The 22,677-nt window shown below is 36.7% G+C and overlaps 1 protein-coding gene across 1 annotated transcript; it reads left to right on the top strand.

Moving 5' to 3' along the window:
• Window positions 1–1,758: 1,758 nt before the first annotated feature.
• On the top strand, window positions 1,759–16,103 carry ARRDC3 (arrestin domain containing 3). Its single transcript, XM_012644780.1, has 8 exons — window positions 1,759–2,299; window positions 6,246–6,327; window positions 8,243–8,390; window positions 9,406–9,508; window positions 9,869–10,125; window positions 10,445–10,607; window positions 10,882–11,036; window positions 13,370–16,103. Exons 1-8 carry the CDS (start codon window positions 2,020–2,022, stop codon window positions 13,424–13,426), a joined length of 1,245 nt encoding a protein of 414 aa, XP_012500234.1. The 5' UTR covers window positions 1,759–2,019; the 3' UTR covers window positions 13,427–16,103.
• The last annotated feature ends 6,574 nt before the right edge of the window (window positions 16,104–22,677 follow it).

Here is a 22,677-nt window from a genome sequence, read left to right as displayed (position 1 = left end):
CCACTTTTACCACTAGGTGGAGAAAAAACACAAGTAGTATCTGTTACCAATGCCAGTACAAGGTCTCAGGTACTTTACCTACAATTTCCACCAGGTGTCAACCAAGAGGGAGGGGGGGAAAAAGACTATTTTTCCCACTCAAATACACAAATTCATAATTTTAAGCATAACAATCTAAACTCTGAGATAAATGGCCTGCCCATTAATTGTCCAAATAGTTTGCATATATATTCATACTCTCTATACATTGCTGTTGAGTCCAAAGATACTGCCTTATCAACCAAAATCCAACTAAATAAAATTTAGTTTCTTCCAAAATAAAGAAAACAGCAAGATCAATGAGTTTAGTTTCTTGTGACTCACAGGCTCAATCTATCCAAATACACTACGCAAAAGAACCTAAAGTGTTTAGACATGGGCAGCCAAAAATCTACGGAAGTATTTTTGTTCATGCATGTATAGTTCCAGATTCCTGTTTTTTTCTTTCTGTATTTCTCTTATAAGCAGTTCTGTTGATTGCCAATAACCTAGATGAGTTTATGCTATTATGCTCTGAATCCCAGTGTATATGACGAAAGCACTGCTATTTTTTACCAAAATATTCACAATAAAAGAGAAATGTACTTATCTTTAAGATGTGTCATGATAACTACTATGTTGAATGGTCCAAGGCTCTCAGCCGAAAATTAAAATTAAAGCTTCACAGAATTAAGCCCTTTTTATATACCAAATCATGCTTTTAGAAAAACCATCTTATGCGCTTCACCAATTTCTAACAAAGATACTTGATCCTGTTGTAAATAATATGTCAGCTAAACCACCATGTCATACTGCCCTTTATAAGATGGCACTTTTTTAGGCCGAACTCTATTCTTACTTCTGTGGACACAGGAGTTGTAATCATGTCATACGCTGCAAATCTAGCCGTAGGTGGTGTCTTAAAAAAAGGACTTTATCATCCTTCGAGGAAGTGGTCAAGCCTGCCCCCAGACACACACACACACGCCCCGTGTCATCATGGAAACAACTTGGTAGGTTTTCGGTGCTATCTAATTAAGACATGGAGGAGAAAGCAAAGCCTACTGATTAAATTATACTTGCTTCTCCTCCTTACTCTTTAGAGTATCTCTTTTAAGGTTCCTTTGACCTCGATTGAGTTGATTTTCACCCTGCCTACAAAGCACTGGTTTAAAATATATATATATTCACGCCAAGCAAGCTCTTGTCTATGAACATATTTCTCGTCCGGTTTTTATTACGTTTTCTTTTGAAATTCGTTAGATTATGCTCAGCAACCAGCCGCTTGCCCAACCGGTTTCTCCCCTTCCCCCATCTCTCTTCACACTTTTTCCTCCTCCCATCCAGGCAGTTGGCAAAACCCTGCAGTGCTAGTAACGCACGCATCGGGCCGGTCACTCAGCAGTTTACCCTTACTTGGCTTTGCAAACTGCTCCCCACCCAGCCCTTGTCCCCTCGCGGCCCCCTCTGGCATTATCTTTCTATTAGAGTGTGCTCGGCAAGGGGCTCCAGATAGCTCGTCGAGGGTTTACGGTAGCCTGCCTACCAATAGGAGCCCACAATGAAGAGAAGTCAGGTTCAGCCTCCCGGCAACGCCGGAGTCTTCTTCCCCTCGCTCTACACCTACTGTACCCGCGAGCGAGCGAGCGAGGGAGCGAGCCGGGCGCGGGAGGGGGCGCGCAGGGAGGGCGGACAGCAGCCGCGGCGTGCGCCTGCGCACTGGGGTTGTTTTTCACAAAGCTCCTCTTAAAGTGAGCTGGCAGCCTCCAGCCGCCCGTCTTTGTAAGGAGACCACTGAGACGAGCAGGATCGCGGAGCAGCTGCCTCTGCTGCCCTGACTTCTTAAGAAATCTCAATGAACTATTTGTAGAGAATCACTGATCCTGCCTGCAAGCATTTTGCACGGCAAAGACATCGATCAGTGTTCAGTGAAGATCACATTTTATATGCGATCTTGACTTTTTTGTCTTACATTATATTTTTATAGATTTTGTTATAAACATGGTGCTGGGAAAGGTGAAGAGTTTGACAATAAGCTTTGACTGTCTTAATGACAGCAATGTCCCTGTGTATTCTAGTGGGGATACCGTCTCAGGAAGGGTGAATTTAGAAGTTACTGGGGAAATCAGAGTAAAATCTCTTAAAATTCATGCAAGAGGACATGCGAAAGTACGCTGGACTGAATCTCGAAACGCCGGCTCCAATACTGCCTATACACAGAATTACACTGAAGAAGTAGAATATTTCAACCATAAAGACATCTTAATTGGGCACGAAAGAGGTAAGTTTTTATATTATTCAGAAGTCATTAGACTCATTTTCTCTGGAAAAGTACCTTTTCAGTTTTCTGCGTTAACGCGATTGTACTCCTAGCATAATGCAGCAGATGATAAAGGTTAGCAAAGTTAGAAGATTTGGATTCTCCTTGACGTTCGTCGTGTGTTAAACCGTAATGCATGCAGGCATCTGCAAAGTGTCTGCAAACTGCACTTAGTCAACTACCTCTACACCCAGCTTGGTCTGTGCCTCACGCACTTGTAATCCATTTGCACCTTACTTATAAATTCTGCTGAAATCCAATTCAGTAATTTTACTAATATATTTTCAAATTTATTGCTAAAAGCTGCAATCCCGTATTAGATTATTTTCCTTTTACTTTACAACCTTAAATCTAAAAACTGAGCTTCAATGAAGAAATGAAATAACATTTTTAAGCGGCTTAATGGGTGCATTTCATTTTTAATACTGAAACGCAAAAGATTTTTAAAGAACTCATCATTGTTCTTTGATAAAGGGTTTCCGTGGCTTATTTTGACATATGGTATCAACACCCCACGTGTTTTTTCCCTATTCTTCCCAATTCCTTTAGAAATTTACATCAAGCATTCTTTATTTTAAAAGACAGTATCTATCATTATGGTAGATATCAAGTCAGTTTTAGAAGCCATTTAGGGTCAGTAATTTTCTTTTCCGAGCATCATGTCTAACTTTGGAACGTGCATTCAATGAAACCCATGCCAGTCAAATGGAATTGAAAAGTATACAGCACACTGGATTTGATTTTTGGTTAGAAGAGGGAGGTAAAGGGTTGTCAAAGGGAGAAGGGGTCCTGAGATTTCCAATCTATTGTTTAAATGGTTACATTGTGAAAATATAGGAGACTCTAAGCTTGTTTTTCTAAGTTTCCACCCTTTGTTAGAAGCGGTTCAATCCTGTTTCGGACCAGTTCTGGGGGGTGGTGAGGAGGGGCGCTTGTTCTGCTCTCAGCAGATTGGTTACACGCGTCAGGTGGTGGCGATGACTTAATTCCTAGGCCAAGAAGAATATAATGTTAAAACTGGTTATGTAATTTTTGTGCTTCTCCTTTTTAATGCAGTATTTAGTTCAGATGGTGGCGATTTTTCAGAAAGAATAGAGGCATAATTTTACCTTCTTTTTTATATTAAAAATATACATCCTGGGGAAGTGCTAATTGAACTAAGGCAAATGAGAAATGAAGGATGCTTTGATGTACAGTATTAATGCATTATTTTTGAAAATATTAAGGCGAAATGAGTTCTTTAGTAGGGTTTTAGTAGGGTTTTCACAGTTACACATAGGTACTTTGCATCCTGAAATAATTTCTAATTAACCCCTCCAAGCGTTAACACTGATAGAAACTGCAAATACCTAATGACAGTCCTGATATTTGTTGAAAAGCAGACACATGACTTTGTACCTTTCTGGACATTGCAACCTTTTATAAAATGGGTGAGAAGAAACAAAAGGTTTTTCTTTAAGGAGTTGAGACTTGAAATGGAGGAAAAGTGGAACAATGAGTTGTAGGGACAAATATAATTTCATTAGTTGCACTATGATTTCATGGTGGAGAAAACTAAGTGCCCCACACCCCACGAGATGCCCCCCAGCCCCTGAAACGCGTGGACAATCTCTTAGCCTGGAATAGTTTCAATGACTTAAAACTGAGAGCTCTCAAACTAGCCTGGTAACGGAGACCCCGCCCCGGGCGGCCGGCGATAGGCGGAGCCGGGTTTGTTAGCCTGTTGCTAAGGCGATGGCAGGCGCTGATTGGATTGGGCATGGGCGGGTGGGGCGGCTCGCGCCGGCTGGGGCGAGGCTTAGGAACCGGCGTGCGCCGGTAAAGGTCCCTCCAGAGCGGCCGCCCCCGCCCCTACTCGCGCCCGTTCCCGAGCTTCTACAGGCGTGTGGGGCCCATGTCACATCACGTTCTGTCGCCCCTCACTTCGGCCTGCTAGGGGCCACCAAATGAAACGACTTTAGATTTTAACCGAGTAGAGGGCAGAGGCTCCTGCCGGCCTTACAGGTGCCGAATGGGCGCAACTTTAGCTAAAACCCTATAGAGAGGGAACTTGGGTGGGGAGGGTTAGCAGGATCCCATTCTCCTGTTTTTCGTGTGGAGGGTATCCGGGAGCTCCTGGAAACGCTTGTTTTCCACTTAGCTGAAACAAAGCGTGTTTCCCTACCTGTCCAGTCGCCAAACTGGCTACCTTGATTTGACCTGAGGGGAGAGATAGCAAAGACTAGCCGGAGAAAAACTAAAAGTGGTTCTAATATCGAGATCGGGGTGGGGGCCTCAGCGAGTATCCCCTGCCCCCTCCCCCATTGTTTCCTGGAGCCTCCGCCCCCACCGCACCCGCTTTCTTTGCCCCAGTTTCCTTCCCCGCAACTGTAAAGGTGTCTGGGTGGCCCGAGCCAGATAGAACCGGTCACCGGCTGGGGCGTGTATAGCGGAAGCGCCGCGGCGCGGTGGCCCCGCCCCCTGTGCAGCAGGCTAGGCTGCGCGGGCGCGAGCGCGAGCGCCGCGCGACGTATGCCGTATGTATAGCGGGGCGCGCGAGCGGCGGCGGCGGCGCGCGGGCGGGCCGGCTGGGATCTGCTCGCGCCGGTTTAGGCCGGTCCTCTCCTGCTCCGGTCTAGTTCTTGATTGACAGCCCGGCACTTGTTTACCACGGCGCGGCCGCCGCCGCCGCCGCTCGCCTCAATGAGACTGCTGAGCTGGCACAAAAAGGGAGCAAGAAGGGAAGAAAGGGAGAGGAAGGCAAACTTTGGGCGCCTTTGAGGGGAGCGAATTTAAATGGCCCCCAACTCACCAGCTAACAGTTCAGGGGCTGACATCCGTTCAGGGGGGTTGCACAAGGGACAAGGAAAGCAGTGTTTAGACATAAGCGAGTCACCCTTTTTAAAAATAAAGTATGGACATGTAGATGCTTTTTAAAAATCTCGTTTGCTGTAAGGGAAGCATCACGTTTTTGGATATATTTAATATTTTGGTGAGGGAAAGTTAAATGGTAATACCGATTTTTCTTACTCTGGTGGCTAATTGTGAAGGTTTCTATGCCGAGAAAACCGAGTAAGACATTGTGTAGTTATATTATTCTAGTCGGAACGCTAAATGAACCATTTTAATAATCTAGAAACCCTCCCACATTTTCGATAATATTTTTATTTTCAAGCCACTTACAAAAGTATTTGACCGAAAGAAATTGGTTATTCAGTGAAAGGTTATCCGTTTTTTCTAGCAACTGGAAACTACCTAATTGGACTTCGTTTTTTCAAGGATGGGGGGCAATATTGTTACCTTGTAAGCAGGCACCTTTCAAGTCTAGTCCTTTGTAATTACCTAAGGTATACTTTGTGTATATGCAGATTTTAGTTGTCACTAGGACCAACTGAGTGTTGTGGTGATTCTAAGCCAATGAGGATTTTTTTTAGCTATGAAACTGACATTAAAATCAATGTTGCTTTTTTTTTTTTTAACTCCATCTATTTGACCAGAAGTTTCCTAGTGGTTTTGGAATTGTAACATGTCTATTCCGTTCACATTTTCAGTATTCCCCCCAAAACTGACATCTTTTAAAAAGTTTACATGACCAGTTTTCATGTTATAAGTCAAAGTCTTGAACCTTCTGTTGAGTATATACTGTGTTAGACAAAGATGCTTTACAGCTTGGGTCATTTGCCATTAAAGAAAAAAAAAAGCCTGTGGTTTAAAAGTATTCATTATCCCCATTTTACAGATAAGGCAGCAGAGGACTCTGGATTTTTATTTTATGAAGAGGAAATGAAGTTAAAATTAGGACTCAGTTCTTTAGACTTCAAAGCTTGTGGCCTTAAATTATTATACAAACATCTTTAAAGTTATGCCACCATGAGGAGTATGTAAATGTTTAATAAGTTTTTTGTTTTCTTTTTTCTGTTTGTTTTAGATGATGATAATTCTGAAGAAGGCTTCAACACTATTCATTCAGGAAGGCATGAATATGCATTCAGCTTCGAGCTTCCACAGACGTAAGTATTACAAGTAACAGACATTTTTCATAGATACCTATAATCAAAGCATTCTCTTAAAAATTAAACATTCTAAATTTAAGTATTTTTTAGTTTTTTTTAAAAAAAACCCTTTCATTACTGAAACTTGCTAGAGGAAAACAATATATTAAACATAAGAAGCTATTTTTTGATCTATTGTGGCAAAATTATAGAAAGCAAGCTCAATTTGTAGTATTCTGTCCTGAAGTTGATGGGTTTTTTATAATACAAATAGTGTTTTATTTAACATGAGTGAATTGGAGAGTGCTAGTCAAGTAGTAAAGCACTTTATACTTAAGTTCTATCAATCGTCTCAGTAGTTTTAGTTCAGTTTATAAAAATTCAGTGTTCTGCATTTTCTGCTAATACTAACCAATAGCAGTAAGTTTAGAAAGTAAAAATAATTAGGAATATCCTAACTTTAGAAATGATATTCTTCTTCTGATATGAATTTAATAGCTTCTGTGCAAAGAGCTATTGGGAAGGTCACACAAGAGATATTAATTACCTGAACTTAAAAGGAAATGTCTATCTGGATACCTTAGTATAAAGTTTGGAATCTAATATAAAAGGAAGAAAGAAAATGGCATATTCTTAAGCTAATAACAGATTGTTGGGAGAGATTATACAAACTTTATTTTTAAAATAATGCTTTTAACAGGTATTAAAACTTGCAAAATGGCACTTTTGCTGATTGGTCTGGAGGATGAACCTAGGTTACATAAGAATTTATCAAGTGCCAAATGTACACAATTCTGTATTTGTTTTGTTAATTGTAGTACTCGAGATGTTATATGTATATAGAGGTCATAAATAGTACTTTCCAGAATATTCTATTTACCATATCAATTGAGAACTTCATTTTGAATATAATGCCCTAGTACTTTCTAAGAAAAATAATAAAATCTGTGGATAGAATAAGGCTAATATTGGGCCTGAATATTTTTAGAGGTCATTTAATATTTTTTTAAAGTTCTATCTATAAGCAAAAGTCATTTAAGGTAAACTGTACAAGACTAGTATAAAACTTAAGATTTCATTTCTCTGTGCTAAAGTTAATGTGGGAGTCTAAAACGCAAAAAATATTTATTAAAAAAAGTGCTTCTCATACTAGTCTAAGCTAGCACTCTATAAATAACTGAACAATGAGTATTTTTCTAATGAAATTATGAAAAAGAGTAAACTCACTGAGTTTAGACAAGTAAAATCTGACAAGAGTTCAAAAATAGTTCTGATTCTCTTGACATAGATCAAGAGGAATATTTCTTTTTCTCTTTAAGCCTGTAAAGTTAGAAAACATAGCCAAAAAAAGAATTAGACCGTGAGTAAACTGGAAAGTGTAAAAGCAGTTTTCCAGAAGTTTGGTGGACTTTATGAAATATGAAATTTTTGAAACTATAATGACTATTCTAGGCCTTTTCTAGACCTTAATTAGTTGCTATAAAAAGAGGTAATAATTCCTACCTAATGAGAAATGGAGCACTGTAGGGAATTTAGTCTGAATGTTTAACCAGTGTCTAGAATTTCTCAATAGAAATAGTTAAATCATTCTTAACTTTGTTTTTAAATTAAATTCTTGACCTTTTCAAAAATTGTTCATTAAACTTTCATAATTTTGCCACCAGCATTAAAAGTAGCCTCTTCTTAGTTTAAAGGGATTGTATTCTTCTGGCTTCTTAAAGCAAAATTTTTGTGATATTTAACTATTGTCTGTTATTCGGAAAAAAAGGTTTTTTTTCCCCAATGACTTATCCCTTTGGAAATTTTTTAAATTATATATTTGATACCTCACTGGTACATAAAGACCAAAATATATCAAAACTTATTCTGATCTACTGTATAATTCTTAGAAAGAGGTATAAGATTAATATATTGACCTTTATATTCTGCACAGACCACTTGCTACCTCATTCGAAGGCCGACATGGCAGTGTGCGCTATTGGGTGAAAGCCGAATTGCACAGGCCTTGGCTTCTACCAGTAAAATTAAAGAAGGAATTTACAGTCTTTGAGCATATAGATATCAACACTCCTTCATTACTGGTAAGAATTGACTGAATTCTTCATTCTTTGTTTTTGGCATATAAATACTAAAGAGTAATCACCTAAATTATGCAATCTTCATAATTTTAAAATACTGGTTTTATTTTAACATTTAATAAATATATATATTTAAATACAGTCAAGAGCACACAAATTAATGAAGAATATGCTCATGCTTTTGATATTATTGTGACTTTAAGTAAATTTAAAAGACCAGTATGTGGTATGAAATATCTCTTACTCAGAATATGACAGCAATAACAAAAAAATAGATCTGATCCCTGAATGATTTGAGTGGAAGAGGAACAGTAATATCATTTATTATAAGACAACATCATTTAACTTGAAAATATCATAAGATTCGTAAGATTCGTATTACATTTCATTATTCCAATATAGGGATAGTTGTCAAATAATGGGGAATCATTAGTTTCACGAAAAAACTTAATTCCTTTTTTAAAGGAATCTTTTTTAATTGCTTTTTTTGATAAGAGTAATTCAAATTTGACTTCAAAACTTTGATTTAAACAAATGATAACATCTTTAAAGCAAATAAGAATTAACCATAAAAATGAGCAGTTTTCCTTTTTTGTGTACTGATTTTTACATTCTCAAAGAAAGATGTTAACATTTGGGATTATATAACCAAGTTGCTTTCTGTGCTGCCCTTTTTTAAGGCATTTAAAATGTAATGTGGAAAGGGTTTTTTTGTTTGTTTGGTTTGTTTTTAATTACTGTATTTGTAAATAGTCTGGACCAAAAAACTATGTTATAGGATATTAAGCCCTTTACCCTTTTTTCTTTAACTGAATGGAAATTTATATAAAGACAAAAGTAATGATGTAATTCACAAACCATTGGTTAGTTTTTTTTAAAAAAAGTATATTTGGGTACAGGAAAAAACACAGCACTACTTTTAATTTAAATTCTCCTAGAATTTAGGACTGTATTTGGAAATATTCTGGTATTGTACCAATTCTCATATTGATCTGTTTCTCTAAATTTTTCTTTACAGTCACCCCAAGCAGGCACAAAAGAAAAGACACTCTGTTGCTGGTTCTGTACCTCAGGCCCAATATCCTTAAGTGCCAAAATTGAAAGGAAGGGCTATACCCCAGGTATGTATGAGGTGGATTCCCACTAAATACAAATTTTCTTCAGTTAGCTTTTATGTATAAATTTATAATATTGCAGCTAAATATAAACCTAGTATAGTAGTCTTTGGTAAAAAATAATGTAAATGGTGCTTATCCAGTTTCTTATCACAAACTGGAATGTAGTCGCCTTTTTTAAATAGCTACTATAAATGAGTAGTTCATTTTTGTGACATTTAAGTTACTTGCTGCTCCTAAGATTCGTTTTTATCCATGTAGTTGAACTTTCTAACTTTAGCTTTAAGAATCTACAATTTGTTTTGTTGTTGTTCTATTGTTTTCAACAGTAGATATATGTATCTATATATTTTTCCCCCTCTCTAGGTGAATCAATTCAGATATTTGCTGAGATTGAGAACTGCTCTTCCCGAATGGTGGTGCCAAAGGCAGCCATTTACCAAACACAGGCCTTCTATGCCAAAGGGAAAATGAAGGAAGTAAAACAGCTTGTGGCTAATTTGCGTGGGGAATCCTTATCATCTGGAAAGACAGAGACGTGGAATGGCAAGTTGCTGAAAATTCCACCAGTTTCTCCCTCTATCCTCGACTGTAGTATAATCCGTGTGGAATACTCACTAATGGTATGTATAGATTTAAGAGTGTTTTGTAAAGTCTTAAAGTTTTGAGGTTATCATTTTGTCTTACATTCAGGATTTGATTTTTATATTCCATATATAATGAAATATACAAATACACATAAATATTTATATAGTTTGAGTTGTAAGGTCCCCTTATGTAAATGCACTATGCAGTATTTAACGTAAGAAAGAAACTTTTCATGTATGTAAGTAAAAATTAAAGTAAAGGGGCCTCAAATAACATTTAAATTGGGGTATATTAGTTTTTCAAAAGGAAATCATACTTGACATTCTAAACTTAGTATCTTTTCTTAATGTTTAGGTATATGTGGATATTCCTGGAGCTATGGATTTATTTCTTAATTTGCCACTCGTCATTGGTACCATTCCTCTACATCCATTTGGTAGCAGAACCTCAAGTGTAAGCAGTCAGTGTAGCATGAATATGAACTGGCTTGGTTTATCCCTTCCTGAAAGACCTGAAGGTAATTTGATAATGCATATCTAAGCTTAATCCTTTATTATTATTAAGAACATTGTTTTGTTTTTGATACTTTATGGCCCTTAGATAAACTTTTATCTTTCTATAAAGAAAGTAGACATGTCTCTAATGTTAAATTTTGATTGTATGTCTTCTTAGTTTTAATCACCAAATAATTATTATTTTACTTTGACATTCTTTTTTAATACCTACTATTCTGTGTATTTTGACATGCATAAGAACGTGCTGTTCGAATTGCGTGTATCTTTTTCCTTCAGCACCACCCAGCTATGCAGAAGTGGTAACAGAGGAACAAAGGCGGAACAATCTTGCACCAGTGAATGCTTGTGATGACTTTGAGAGAGCTCTTCAAGGACCACTGTTTGCATATATCCAGGAGTTTCGGTTCTTGCCTCCACCTCTTTATTCAGAGGTAAGCACCAGCTCTTCAAGTATGAAATGGGCCGGCTCTCTTGGGAAACAGCATTGCAGACTTATTTTGTAAAATACAGTTAGATCTCTGTTATCATGATAATAATAAAAGAACAAATAATTCAGAACAACAGATTAAAAGTTAAGATTATGGTTGTCAGTGTTTACCGAGTTTGAAACCCAAGTAGGACTGCTCACTTACTATTGGAGAATCTAACACCTCATGTTGAATTATTTTCATTTTTTGAAGGAAGAATTTTATATATTCAAGCATCGATAGGAAGAACTGTCATTTAGCCTACTTCAGTAGCTCATGCCTGTGATCCCAGTGGAAGGATTGCTTGAGGCCAGGAGTTGAAGGCTGCACTGAGCCACTGTACTCCAATCTAGGCAGTAGACGGAGACTCAGTTTTAAAAAAAAAAAAAAAAAGACTAGCATTTATTTTGCAAGCACTGATTAAATAGCTAGAATTTATTTTATTCATGATTCTTTTCCATTTCTTATATATTTTAACATTCTCTATCATAGGGGGAAATAGCATATTTACAATAACATCTTAAACAATATTCTTGCATTGTTAAGACCATTTTCATTCATCTCCTATTGATGACAGCTAAGCACTTAATGTGACTAAAGCATGGCCCTTACTTAGGGGAAGTTCACAGACAAGTAAGAAAAACAAACTAAAGCAAAATATTACATAACAGTGTGATGGGCATGCACAGCTCATTTGAGGAATGGTTTATTGGACCTTGGGAATCAGGTGGGGTTTCTTGAAAAAGTGACTGTTAAGCTGAATCTTAAAGAATGAGTAGTCCTCAAAAGGCAGGAACAACAGCATATGTAAAGATAAAGAGTTGGAGGCAGGGATCCAGCAATGTCAGGGTATTTCAGAGTGACTTGAGCCCATAGTACACACTTTTGAGAGGTTTTGAAGTTGGCCTTGATACCAAAATAATACCAAAATAATTTTGAAATTAATAGAATCAGCTTTTTCTTTTGATTGCTCTAGTTTACACAGCTGTTTTTACAATGAAATATTACCACCAAATTAGATGGGGTGGGAGGGATTATTTTATCCTTCTCCAAATTGCTTTTTTTTTCTTCTTAACACCGTAACTGGGAGAGGCAGTTTTCCTTTGGATGTGATAATACGAGATCCTTTTCATTCATTGATTATAGGATATTCAGACACTGTTCTTGGGAAATTCTTGATTAGACATAATTTTTCCTCTCATTTTCCAATTCATGAAAAATTTGTTTTAGATGCTAAACATTTTTTGTTCTGCCTCTTGTTACCAGATTTTGTTGTTACATTTTTATTTGGACATTTCTGTCTTGCTTAGTCAGTCATTCCTGGCTTAATTTGAGTCCACTTTCTTGCTGTCCAGAGAAGGCATTTTAAAAGAATAGCAACCCAAGTATAATTAACTTTTAAGCAATTTGTCATGAAATTCTGCCTTCTTTTAAAATGAACTAAAAATAATTAAGATAAAACTTTTAAAACTCTAAAATAGGTTCAGGATTTACTAACTAAAAATTATTTGGCTTTTTTCCTTCAAAAATGTGTTTTACCCTAAAGCTTCTGAGGCAATTTGGGTTGATCCACATTTAAATGCAAGAGGATGGGTCTTATCCAAAAGATCTTTCAGTAAAAGAAATATATTAAACCCAACAATTTGTCTTTCTGCATCCATTTCTGTTTGTACCTGAGAAGTAATTCTCATTAATGTATGTGCATATGAAAGTCACTCCAGAGATAAAGAAGGTGGTGCAGAGTCTTATGAATGTTTTGGGTTCATCACTGCCATTTCCCGATACACACTGTATTGTAGGCCCTCTCTGGGGTCTTATACCCATAAGTTATTACTTCACATAAATAGCAAGAGCATTGTTTACACAATTTCATTCTTCTCAAAGCCTAGGGAAGAGATGAGTTGGCTTTTTTGTAGAAGGATGAAAGGGATACTTTCCAAACAGAGATTATTACTATGAAGATGTTCTCCACTGTGCATTTGAGTCTTAAGTACTACCAAGTACTGAGTAAAAATCTTTACCATTAACTTTTCTGAAATAGGGGACTATTCAGGCTTATCTTTATAAATCTTATTGTCAGTCTAGTAATTGAATATCAGGTACTTTATATATAATACCAGCACCCTTTCCTCCCCAACGGCATTTCAGATATGAAAAGGGAATAATTGGATATAGTTAGCTAACAAGCTGTTTATATTCTTTCTGATTACATTTTTGACTAGTATTCAAAATCATAGTCATTTGTTGCATTGTAGGACCTCATCAAATAACTTCATAAACTTTTTATTTTTTTCTAGATTGATCCAAATCCTGATCAGTCATCAGATGATAGACCATCCTGCCCCTCTCGTTGAAGGAACACTTGGTTGAATCAAGTTGATGTGGGTTCTGAACTGTATCTCTTCCGGCTGAGGACAGAGAAGTATCTTGGAGACACGTTTTCAGAGGAAGTGGAATTGCTTTTGCCCAGAAAAATGGCAGATACATGAAACAACCAGTGATCATGCTTTAGAAGCCTACAGCAACATTCTGGGACTGCTCCAACATGCTTGAAGATCTAAGCTTTTCTCCTTTAAAACTGGCACATACTAAGAGCAGTCTTCTTAGCCTATGGTCATACGTGTCAAGACACCACGTTGTAAAGAGGGATGATTTCCTTCTTTTGATTTGAAAATTTTGCACATGCTCAATGCTTACATTGTGCGATTTGATGTCACTACAGCTTTTTTTTTTTCCATTTATGCCAGACTCTTGATACTCTTTTAAAACTTGTTTGTGGTCAGCACAACAAGAAACAAAAGAAAGCTTTGAAAAACTTTAACGTGAAAAAAACGCACTGACATTTTTTTTAATTTAATATAGCCTGGACTTTACCTGCATATGCACATGCTCAGAATTGTCCTACTAGGCTGACCATGTATCACCTCTTCAGCTTGGATCCTATTGTGGATTTATTTACAAACATCAAATGCCTTCAAGCCAATCCTTTTTGCTGTATGTTTTGCAGCCTACTGTAGTAGATACGCAACAGATAATGTGGGGAAAAAGAGAGATAAGAGGAGGAAGCTAATAAGAGACTTGGTCAAGATTGTATACCTTCTTGGTTTCTTTTAAGAATTTGTTGCCTTTCTACTATTACAGCAAAGCAGCATTTTGTTACTGACTGCCTAAAATCACTTAAACTCAGGTGAACGCATCACTTGCCAAACTGTTGGAATGCTATTTGTGTTTTGTTGCACTGTTGAGTTATTTTTTTGTTTATTTGGTTGGCTTTTTGGAGAGGGAAATTTGGAAATGGGACATACACAAAAGTGATAACCCACCCACATTCCCTTTTTATCATTACATACAAGAAGAAACTAGCAGAACTAAGAATGAAGTAAAGAAAGGCAGTACGGCAGGCACCAGCAAAGAGTTAAGGGCTGTTGCTCTTGAAAATTATTTTTATTATTATTTTAAAAGTATGGAATTTTTCCAGTCACTGGGGAAAGGAGGGGAAAGTGCATTTATTTTTATACAGAGTTACTTAATTACCTCCAAAACACATATGTTGGAAATCGTTTTTGCTGGTGCAAAGTATTTTGATGAGCAGGAGTACATATATTGAGGTTATGACTAGAGAGCTCAACTTACACATTTGCTATCTTGCACAAGCTTGACATAGCCTGAAAACCCAAGTTTATTCCAAAAGTGCGTAAGTTCAAAATTGCAAATACCAGGAAGTTTGCTGTGATAATTGTTTTGTATTTTGTGGGGGTTTTTTAAATGACAATATTTTTTCCATTACCTAAAAAACAATTTGCTAAATATGAGAAATCACTCACTTTTAGTATGGAAAAGATAGGAAGAATGATCACATCAGTAAATTATAGTTTATATTGAAGATAATTTACAGTTGGCTCATAACAAATATACCAGCATTCATTATAACATTTCAGCATTTTCCAAGGTACCAAGTGTACTGATTTTTTTTTTTTAATTTTAGGAGGAATTTTGCTGATGTTTTTAATGAAAACCAGCATCTCTGATGTTGCAACATACGTGTGAAATGGGTGTTACATCTATCCTGCCATTTAACCCCACAGTTTAATAAAGTGGCTGAAAATAATAGTAACTCTGGCTCGGTGCTTGACTTGGTTACATACTGTCTTAAAGTTTCATACAGAACAAATAGGCTTTTCCATAAGTGGCCTTTAAGAAAACATGGAAGACAATTCATGTTTGAAAAATGCTGACAGGGTGAAGAAAGCCCAGTGTAAAAATGAATCGCGTTTTAAGTGATTCAGTTAAAGGGTTTGGGCTCCCGTAGCAAACTAATACTAGATAATAAGGAAATGGGGGTGAAATATTTTTTTATTGTTGTTAAATCATTTTGTGAATGTCCCCCTCAAAAGAAGCTAATGGAATATTTGGCATAAAGGGCATTTGGTGGTTTTATTTTTGTTTGAGGGGGATTGTCAGAAAATCCCTTTTCTTTTCTCTCTTCTATGTCTAACTGACTAGGGAACAATTGTTGATATGCATAGCATTGGAATACTTATCACCATGTACTCTTACAAATAACGTGAAGCAAGAATGACCAATATTCTGATAATTGGCACTGGGTCACAAAATGTGATAAAACTTCAAATTTATAAAACTTTATCAAATAAAGTTTTATTTTCCCCATTAAAGTATTTCTTTACTCTTATTTAGAGGCATTATTTTTCTTAAATATTGGTCAATTCCTGACTTAAGATGTGAGGTTCACAGTTGTATTCCAGTATTCAAGATAGATTCCTGATTTTTCAATTAGGAAAAGTAAAATCCAAAATGTTAGCAAAACAAAGTGCAATATTAAATGTTTGCTTTATAGATTATATTCTATGGCTGTTTGTAATTTCTCCTTTTTTTTTTTTTCCTTTTTTATTTGGTGCTGAATATGTCTTTGTAGGCTCTGTTTTAAGAAAACAATATGTGGGAAATGATTTAATTTTTCCTATTGCTCTTGTGGAAAATAAAGTGTTTGGTTTTTTTTTCTTTTTTGTATAAGTGTTTGGAGATTTATTTGAATCTTGATCATGTTAGCAACTCAACACACATGCAAACACTGTTAACACTACAGTTCAACTCTAAGCCATTCTGGATCAGAATTGTTTCTAGATCTGTGCTAAGGAAAATTACAGAAGACTTAAAGAAATTTTTAATACTAATAATTTTTCTTAAATAATTTTCTGTTATGGCCAGCCTGAGCAAGAGTGAGACCCCATCTCTATTAAAAATAGAAAAAATTAGACCAGCGTGGTGGTGCGCACCTGTAGTCCCAGCTACTCTGAAGGCTAAAGCAGAAGAATCGCTTGAGCCCAGAAGTTGGAAGTTGCAGTGAGCTATAATGACGCCACTGCACTCTAGCTGGGGCGACAGTGAGACTCTGTCTCAAAAAAATAATAATTTACTGTTAATATTATGGATTCTTTTTATGAAACTTGTAACTTAGATACATTAATAAATTTTAGTTGTAAATATGAACCAACTTAACCAGGTAGAGTAATTTCACTTTCAGGTACCAATTCACTCTCACTGTGACTTGTGTTACCAGTATCTGAAGAGGACATAAAAGTTATCTCTTACCCACTATTCTAATCTTAGAAAACCACTCATTAATTTTTCTAAATTTAAAAAACAGTAAATATTTTTTACTGTCATGATTGATTTTATAGTGATTGATAACCTTAGAAGTACTATTGGAATCACATTGAGAATTGTTCTTCTTTCAGTGCTTATATATTAATGCATGAGTTATCAAGTTGTGTATGTGCCTTACTATATGATTCTCCAGTATTTATTCCCAAGCGTGTATTCACATGTAAGGTATGTTACAAAGAGACATATTTTGTACACATTTATAGTTACTTAGTTTTACAAAGTTAACTGTCACCTTTTTCACCCAACCAAGAGTCAGCAATACATTAGGGAATAAAAGTGTGGAAGAAGGAATTACAGGATGAAAAGGGAAGACCTAGATTCTGGGTTCTGTAACTTTCGGTGTGGCATTGAACAAGACATGCAAGTTGATTTCCTCATCTGTAAAGTGGAAAAGTAGCTTTCCAAGGTCCTTTTCACCACTGAAGATGTGAGTTTGTGCATCTTTTAAGTAAGGAAATAATGTTCTAACTCAATTACGTTGGATATCTATCACATTTGCTTTAAAGTTTGTGTGTTAGAATACTTGTAGACCTTGAGTTCGGTAGATATCTCTTAGGTTACATAAAGGCATGAGTTATCTTGTTCCACTTTTTGCATTAACTCATCTACACTTACCAAACTCCCCGTATCATTAATTATAATTTATTGAATAACTGAACTTGGTATATTTATCAGGACTTTTGATTGTAGGACAGGGAGATACTCAGACTACCTTAAGTAAAAAACTGAATGTATTAACTAGTAATTCCAGGGATGAAATATATTAAGTACATCTGGATCTAGGAATACAAATAATGCCCCGGGGACATACTCATTTTTTCATGGTAGATGGACCGGGAAAGATGACCCCAGCTTTTATTTCTCACAGATGAAATACCATCTGGAGTCCCCAAACCACTTCTCGAGCGATATTGTGCTTGACCAGTACCTGGGTCATGTTTCATACCACACAAAATGGGGTGGTGGGTTCCCAACAGAAAGAGTTCTGTTTCCAGAAAGGAGAAAGAGGTCACTACGTTCTTGCCATTTCAGGTGGTGTTCAAACTAGCAGAATGGCATCACATGGAAGCCCATTTAAAAAGTAGAATATCAAGATCTACCCTAGAATACTGACAGAATCTACCTGTTCACATGGTTCCCAGGTGATATTTTTGAGATAAAACTTTGTGACTACTGAGATAGTTGGCAATTAAACCTTTGGAATGTCTAAATCAACAATTAACATTTCTCAAAATTTCCATGACTGAATGATGACATATTTTGCCTTTTCATTTCTTGATTTCAAAACCAGTACAGAAGGGAGACAAATGTTTCCAACTCAAGGAAAATGTTATTGATATAGTTCATTTTGACTTTTGAGGGATGTAATCTGCAATTTTTTTAACAAAACAACAACAAAAACAGAGGAAAATAACAAGGAAATGTAGTAAATGAGTGAACATGGAAAGGTCATTTCAAATCCAAGACAGCTAGTGATTTGAAAATCCAAAAGCATGCCTAACCAGGAATGGAACCAGTATCACTGAATATGACTGTTGAACAGCATGAAGTTAAACTTAATGAAAAAAAAAATTTTTTTTTTCAAACCAGCTTCACAGATACCAACTTAGACAAATGATGTCCATATAGTATATAGAGCAAAAAAGCAGTAAAATTGCTTTGGAATAGTTTCTAGCATTTACATGTTAAAAGTATATAGCCTACTGTTATTCAGGGAAACAAATAGTTATGACATTTATATTAAAAACTTCTGATACACCATGGCTAACTCTAATTGGAAATGAATTTTTGCTATTTCTAAATTCAAGATTTACATAAGCTCTCACATCAATTTCCTATCCAAACAGAATTATTTCTGGCATTGGTAGGGCTCTGGGAACACTAATAAAGTTAAAGCAGTGAGTTAGAACATCACTTTGTATAACTCACAGTCTATATACTAGTTACACAAAACAGTCTTACCAATGAACAGAAGAAGGATGTGAGAGATCCAAATACACTATCTTAATTTTTAACTTTATAAAATGATATTAATTTCACCAACTCATAGATCTAACAATGATGATACAACTAATGAGAGCCAAAGTATTGACTATTTTAGATAATATGAATTTTTGTCCAAGGATAAGGTGATTTTTATTGAATATAGGAATTTGTACTTAGGTAATTTTTGTCTAATGAATTAACAACTTAAACAATAATAGAAATGCAAATTGTTAGAATAAGCAGCCTATTTCTGGTTTATTTGCTTTTTTTTTTTTTTTAAGAAAATCAACCTTCCAGGTTTCTAGTTGACTTTCCATCTTCTAGTTCAAGACACACTTTTATAATCTAGACAGTTTGACAGGTCTGAATCCCAAGGAATTGTATTCAAGATGTTTAGAAAAATAGGAAAATAACAGGACACTAAGAAACAGCACATGCGTCATGTAAGTTAATAGTATGCTGGTAGTCTATAAAAGCATACCCAGAACATACGACAACAAAATCACACATGCTTTCTTCTCCAGTTTGTTAACACTGAAATTACAAGAGCAGAGGAGAAAAATGTTCCCTCTCTTTCACTATTCTTCCTCCCATTTGAAGCCAATTCTAGAAAACCTTTGTGAGAGAACAGCCATAGGAATACATGCTATGTAGGCAAGCTGTGGGCAAATGCCTCAGGCTGAGCAGCTTTCATAAGCCTTGAGCAGATTGATTTGGAAAATCCCAATAAAATTCTCTCATTCCATTGCCCCCTCTATTAGTTTCCTGTGGCTGCTGTAAAAAAATACCACAGACTAGGTGGTTCATAACAACAAAAATTTATTCTCCCACAGTTCTGGAGACTAGAGGTGCAAAATCAAGGTGTTGGCAGGGCCATAATCTCTCTGAAGAGTATGGGGGGAGACCTCTGCTTGCCTCTTCTAGCTTCCGGTGGTGGCTGGCAATCTGTGGCATTCCTTGGTTTGCAGATGCATCACTTCGATGTCTGCCCCTGTTGTCTTATGGCCATCTTCTGAGACACCGGGGTTTAGGGCTTCACTATATGTTTTTGGAGGACACAATTCAGTCTATAACCTGCCCCTCTCTTTCCCTCCCCCAAAGAAAACATGATAACAGTGTAGTACTCACAAGGAAAAGCTGCCTATTTTTAAGTAAATACAGTTAGCTAATCCTCACTTTATAAAGCAGATTCAATCCTCAACTGCAAAATCAATAGAAGGGAGCTTGTTTCCTGATGGAGGTCTGTGGTGGGTGAGCATTCACAATGAGAGATAAGAAAACTAAGTTCTGGTTTAGAGGCTCAGTGAACTTGAACAAGTTGTTTAAGTTCTCTGGGGCCGCAATTCCTGTTTCCTCATCTATAAAACAAAGGTCTTTGGGGGCCCTTTCAGCAATATCTTTCTACTTATAGTGCCTGATATAATTGGGTTAAAATACCACAGCCTTATGTATAGGCTCTGGTCTTTAAGATTTCATATTATTGTAAAAGTTATAATTTTGCTATATTTTAACCAATACTTAGCTTAAATTTTATACAATTTAATTTCACTCTAGGAAATAGTTTATAATATTATGTAGGCCACTACCTTATTTCAAAATAGTTGAAATTCACCCTGTTCTTTCAAAACTAGCCACAGGGCCGGGTGTGGTGGCTCACATCTCTAATCCCAGCACTTTGTGAGGCCGAGGTGGGAGGATCTCTTGAGGCCAGACATTGAAGACCAGCCTGGGAAACATATCCCCTACCCACCAACTACAAAATGTTTTTTAAAATGTTAGCCAGGCATGTGGCCCATGCCAGCTATTCGGGAGGCTGAGGTAGGAGGATCCCTTGAGCCCAGGAGGTTGAGGCTGCAGTGACCTATGATCTTGCTACTGCACTCTAGCCTGGATGACAGAGTGAGACCATGTCTCAAATTAAAAACAAACAAACAACCAGGCTGGGCTCAGTGGCTCACGCCTGTAATCCTAGCACTTCGGAAGGCTGAGGTGAGAGAATTGCTTGAGGTCAGGAGTTGGTGACCAGCTTGAACAAGAGTGAGACCCCATCTCTACAAAAATAATAATAACAATAATAATAATAATTGAAAAATTAGCCAGGCATGGTGGTACATGCTCGTAGTCCCAGCTACTCAGGAGGCTGAGGCAGGAGGGTAGCTTGAGCCCAGGAGTTTGAGGTTGCAGTGAGCTATGATGATGCCACTGTACTGCAGCCTGGGTGACAGAGTGAGACCCTATCTCTAAAAAATTAAATAAATAAAGTGAAACTTTTCCATGACTTTTGAAAATTTTTCTAGCTAAGTGTTCTAATTCTTCTTCAATGGAAATGAAATTCAGAAAGGACCCTTCTTTCAGAACACCACAAACTATGTAATTTAGGGTTAGTTTGGTTGCTTAGGTATAAATCCCCTTACTTAAGGTAATAAAAATCTTCCCAATTCTAACATGAAGATATGTATTTTTACAAGATATTAAGCAATTTTAATATATACTCTTAAAGCCAAGATATAGAATGCAAAATTTCCAGGACATAACTAGTATATAGGGAAAGTATTTGGTTTTATAAAACTTATGACAGGAAATATTAATTCGCAGAAAGAGCATTCGAGTTTTAGTTGATGTAAGAGGAGAGAGTAAAACTTCTGAGGAAGAGCTGGCTAGTACTCAGGAGCCACTGCAAAGTCACTTGCCTGCTTATTTATGATAAGGGTACTAGTGACTCTGGATTACAGAAATGGAGTAAAGGAAACAGGGAGGAAGACAATAAGGTGAGTTGAAATGGTCCTTGAAAAGGAGGTTGAATATTTCTTTGTTAGTCTTTGTTCATCTTTTTTTTTTTTTGAGACAGAGTCTCACTGTATTGCCTGGGCTAGAGTGCCGTGGCGTCTGGCTCACAGCAACCTCAAACTCCTGGGCTCAAGTAATCCTCCTGCCTTAGCCTCCCGAATAGCTGGGACTACAGGCACGTGCCACCATGCCTGGCTAATTTTTTTCTATATATTTCTAGTTGTCCAATTAATTTCTTTCTATTTTTAGTAGAGACTGGGTCTCGCTTTTGCTCAGGCTGGTTTCGAACTCCTGAGCTCAAACAATCCTCCCGCCTCGGCCTCCCAGAGAGCTAGGATTACAGACGTGAGCCACCGCCCCTGGCCTCTTTGTTCGTCTTTGTTCGTCCATGATAATCTCCAATTTAGTGTTAACGTTAGATTCTTTCAAGAGGAAAAAGAGAGCCTGGGATACCTGGAATATCTTCATTTGGGACAATGCTACTAAAGTACAGAGATGAAAAACCTGAAGAAAAATCACAGCATAAAGTCTCTGCTACCAATCCCTTCTTATTACACAGTGAGATTTCCTTTCAAAACGCCCTTGGCTCAGTTCTAATGGAATACAACATAATAGAGTTTTGTTACCTTGGGGTATTACCTACACCATTCTATGTCTCTTTGACAGTTAGCTTTCTTAATTCAAGAAAGGAGAAAAAAATTACTCCAATTTAAGGAAAATCTATTAACTCATTGAATTCTCTAAGGTACTACTCTTTAGTACACTGAAGCACGAGCTTACAAAATAATGTCATAGAAATCAAAAAGTTCTGACCAGATAGCACTTGGAGTATATATTCTTAAATGAGAGAAAAGATTGTTTGTCTGTCTTTCTTAATCTCCTTCCTAAGTCCATGTAGAGTGATTTGGGAAGTGTAAAAATGGCACACATATTTTTCTCAGCCAGTTACATAAATACTAATCTATCAAGCTCCTACAATATGTCAGGTACTGTGCAAGGTCTCTTTACGTACATTATCTTATTGATCTTTACAACAACTTTCAAAGATTGGTATTAGATCTATTTTTTATTTAGGTCATTAAATATGAAATGTCCAATTTTGAATCAGAAGTGTAGTTAATTATATCTCAAACAAGAAGCAGTACAG

This window comes from Propithecus coquereli, unplaced genomic scaffold (assembly GCF_000956105.1).
Source record: "Propithecus coquereli isolate 6110/MARCELLA unplaced genomic scaffold, Pcoq_1.0 Scaffold22, whole genome shotgun sequence".
NCBI classification, from domain to species: Eukaryota; Metazoa; Chordata; class Mammalia; order Primates; family Indriidae; genus Propithecus; species Propithecus coquereli.
This window is presented reverse-complemented; position numbering and strand designations above follow the sequence as displayed.

Excerpts from the sequence above, each read along its gene's own strand:
- ARRDC3 (XM_012644780.1), top strand. The coding sequence starts at position 2,020 with ATGGTGCTGGGAAAGGTGAAGAGTTTGACAATAAGCTTTGACTGTCTT. Across the intron at positions 2,300-6,245 it reads CTTAATTGGGCACGAAAGAG|ATGATGATAATTCTGAAGAA; the intron begins GTAAGTTTTTAT and ends TGTTTGTTTTAG. Across the intron at positions 6,328-8,242 it reads AGCTTCGAGCTTCCACAGAC|ACCACTTGCTACCTCATTCG; the intron begins GTAAGTATTACA and ends TATTCTGCACAG.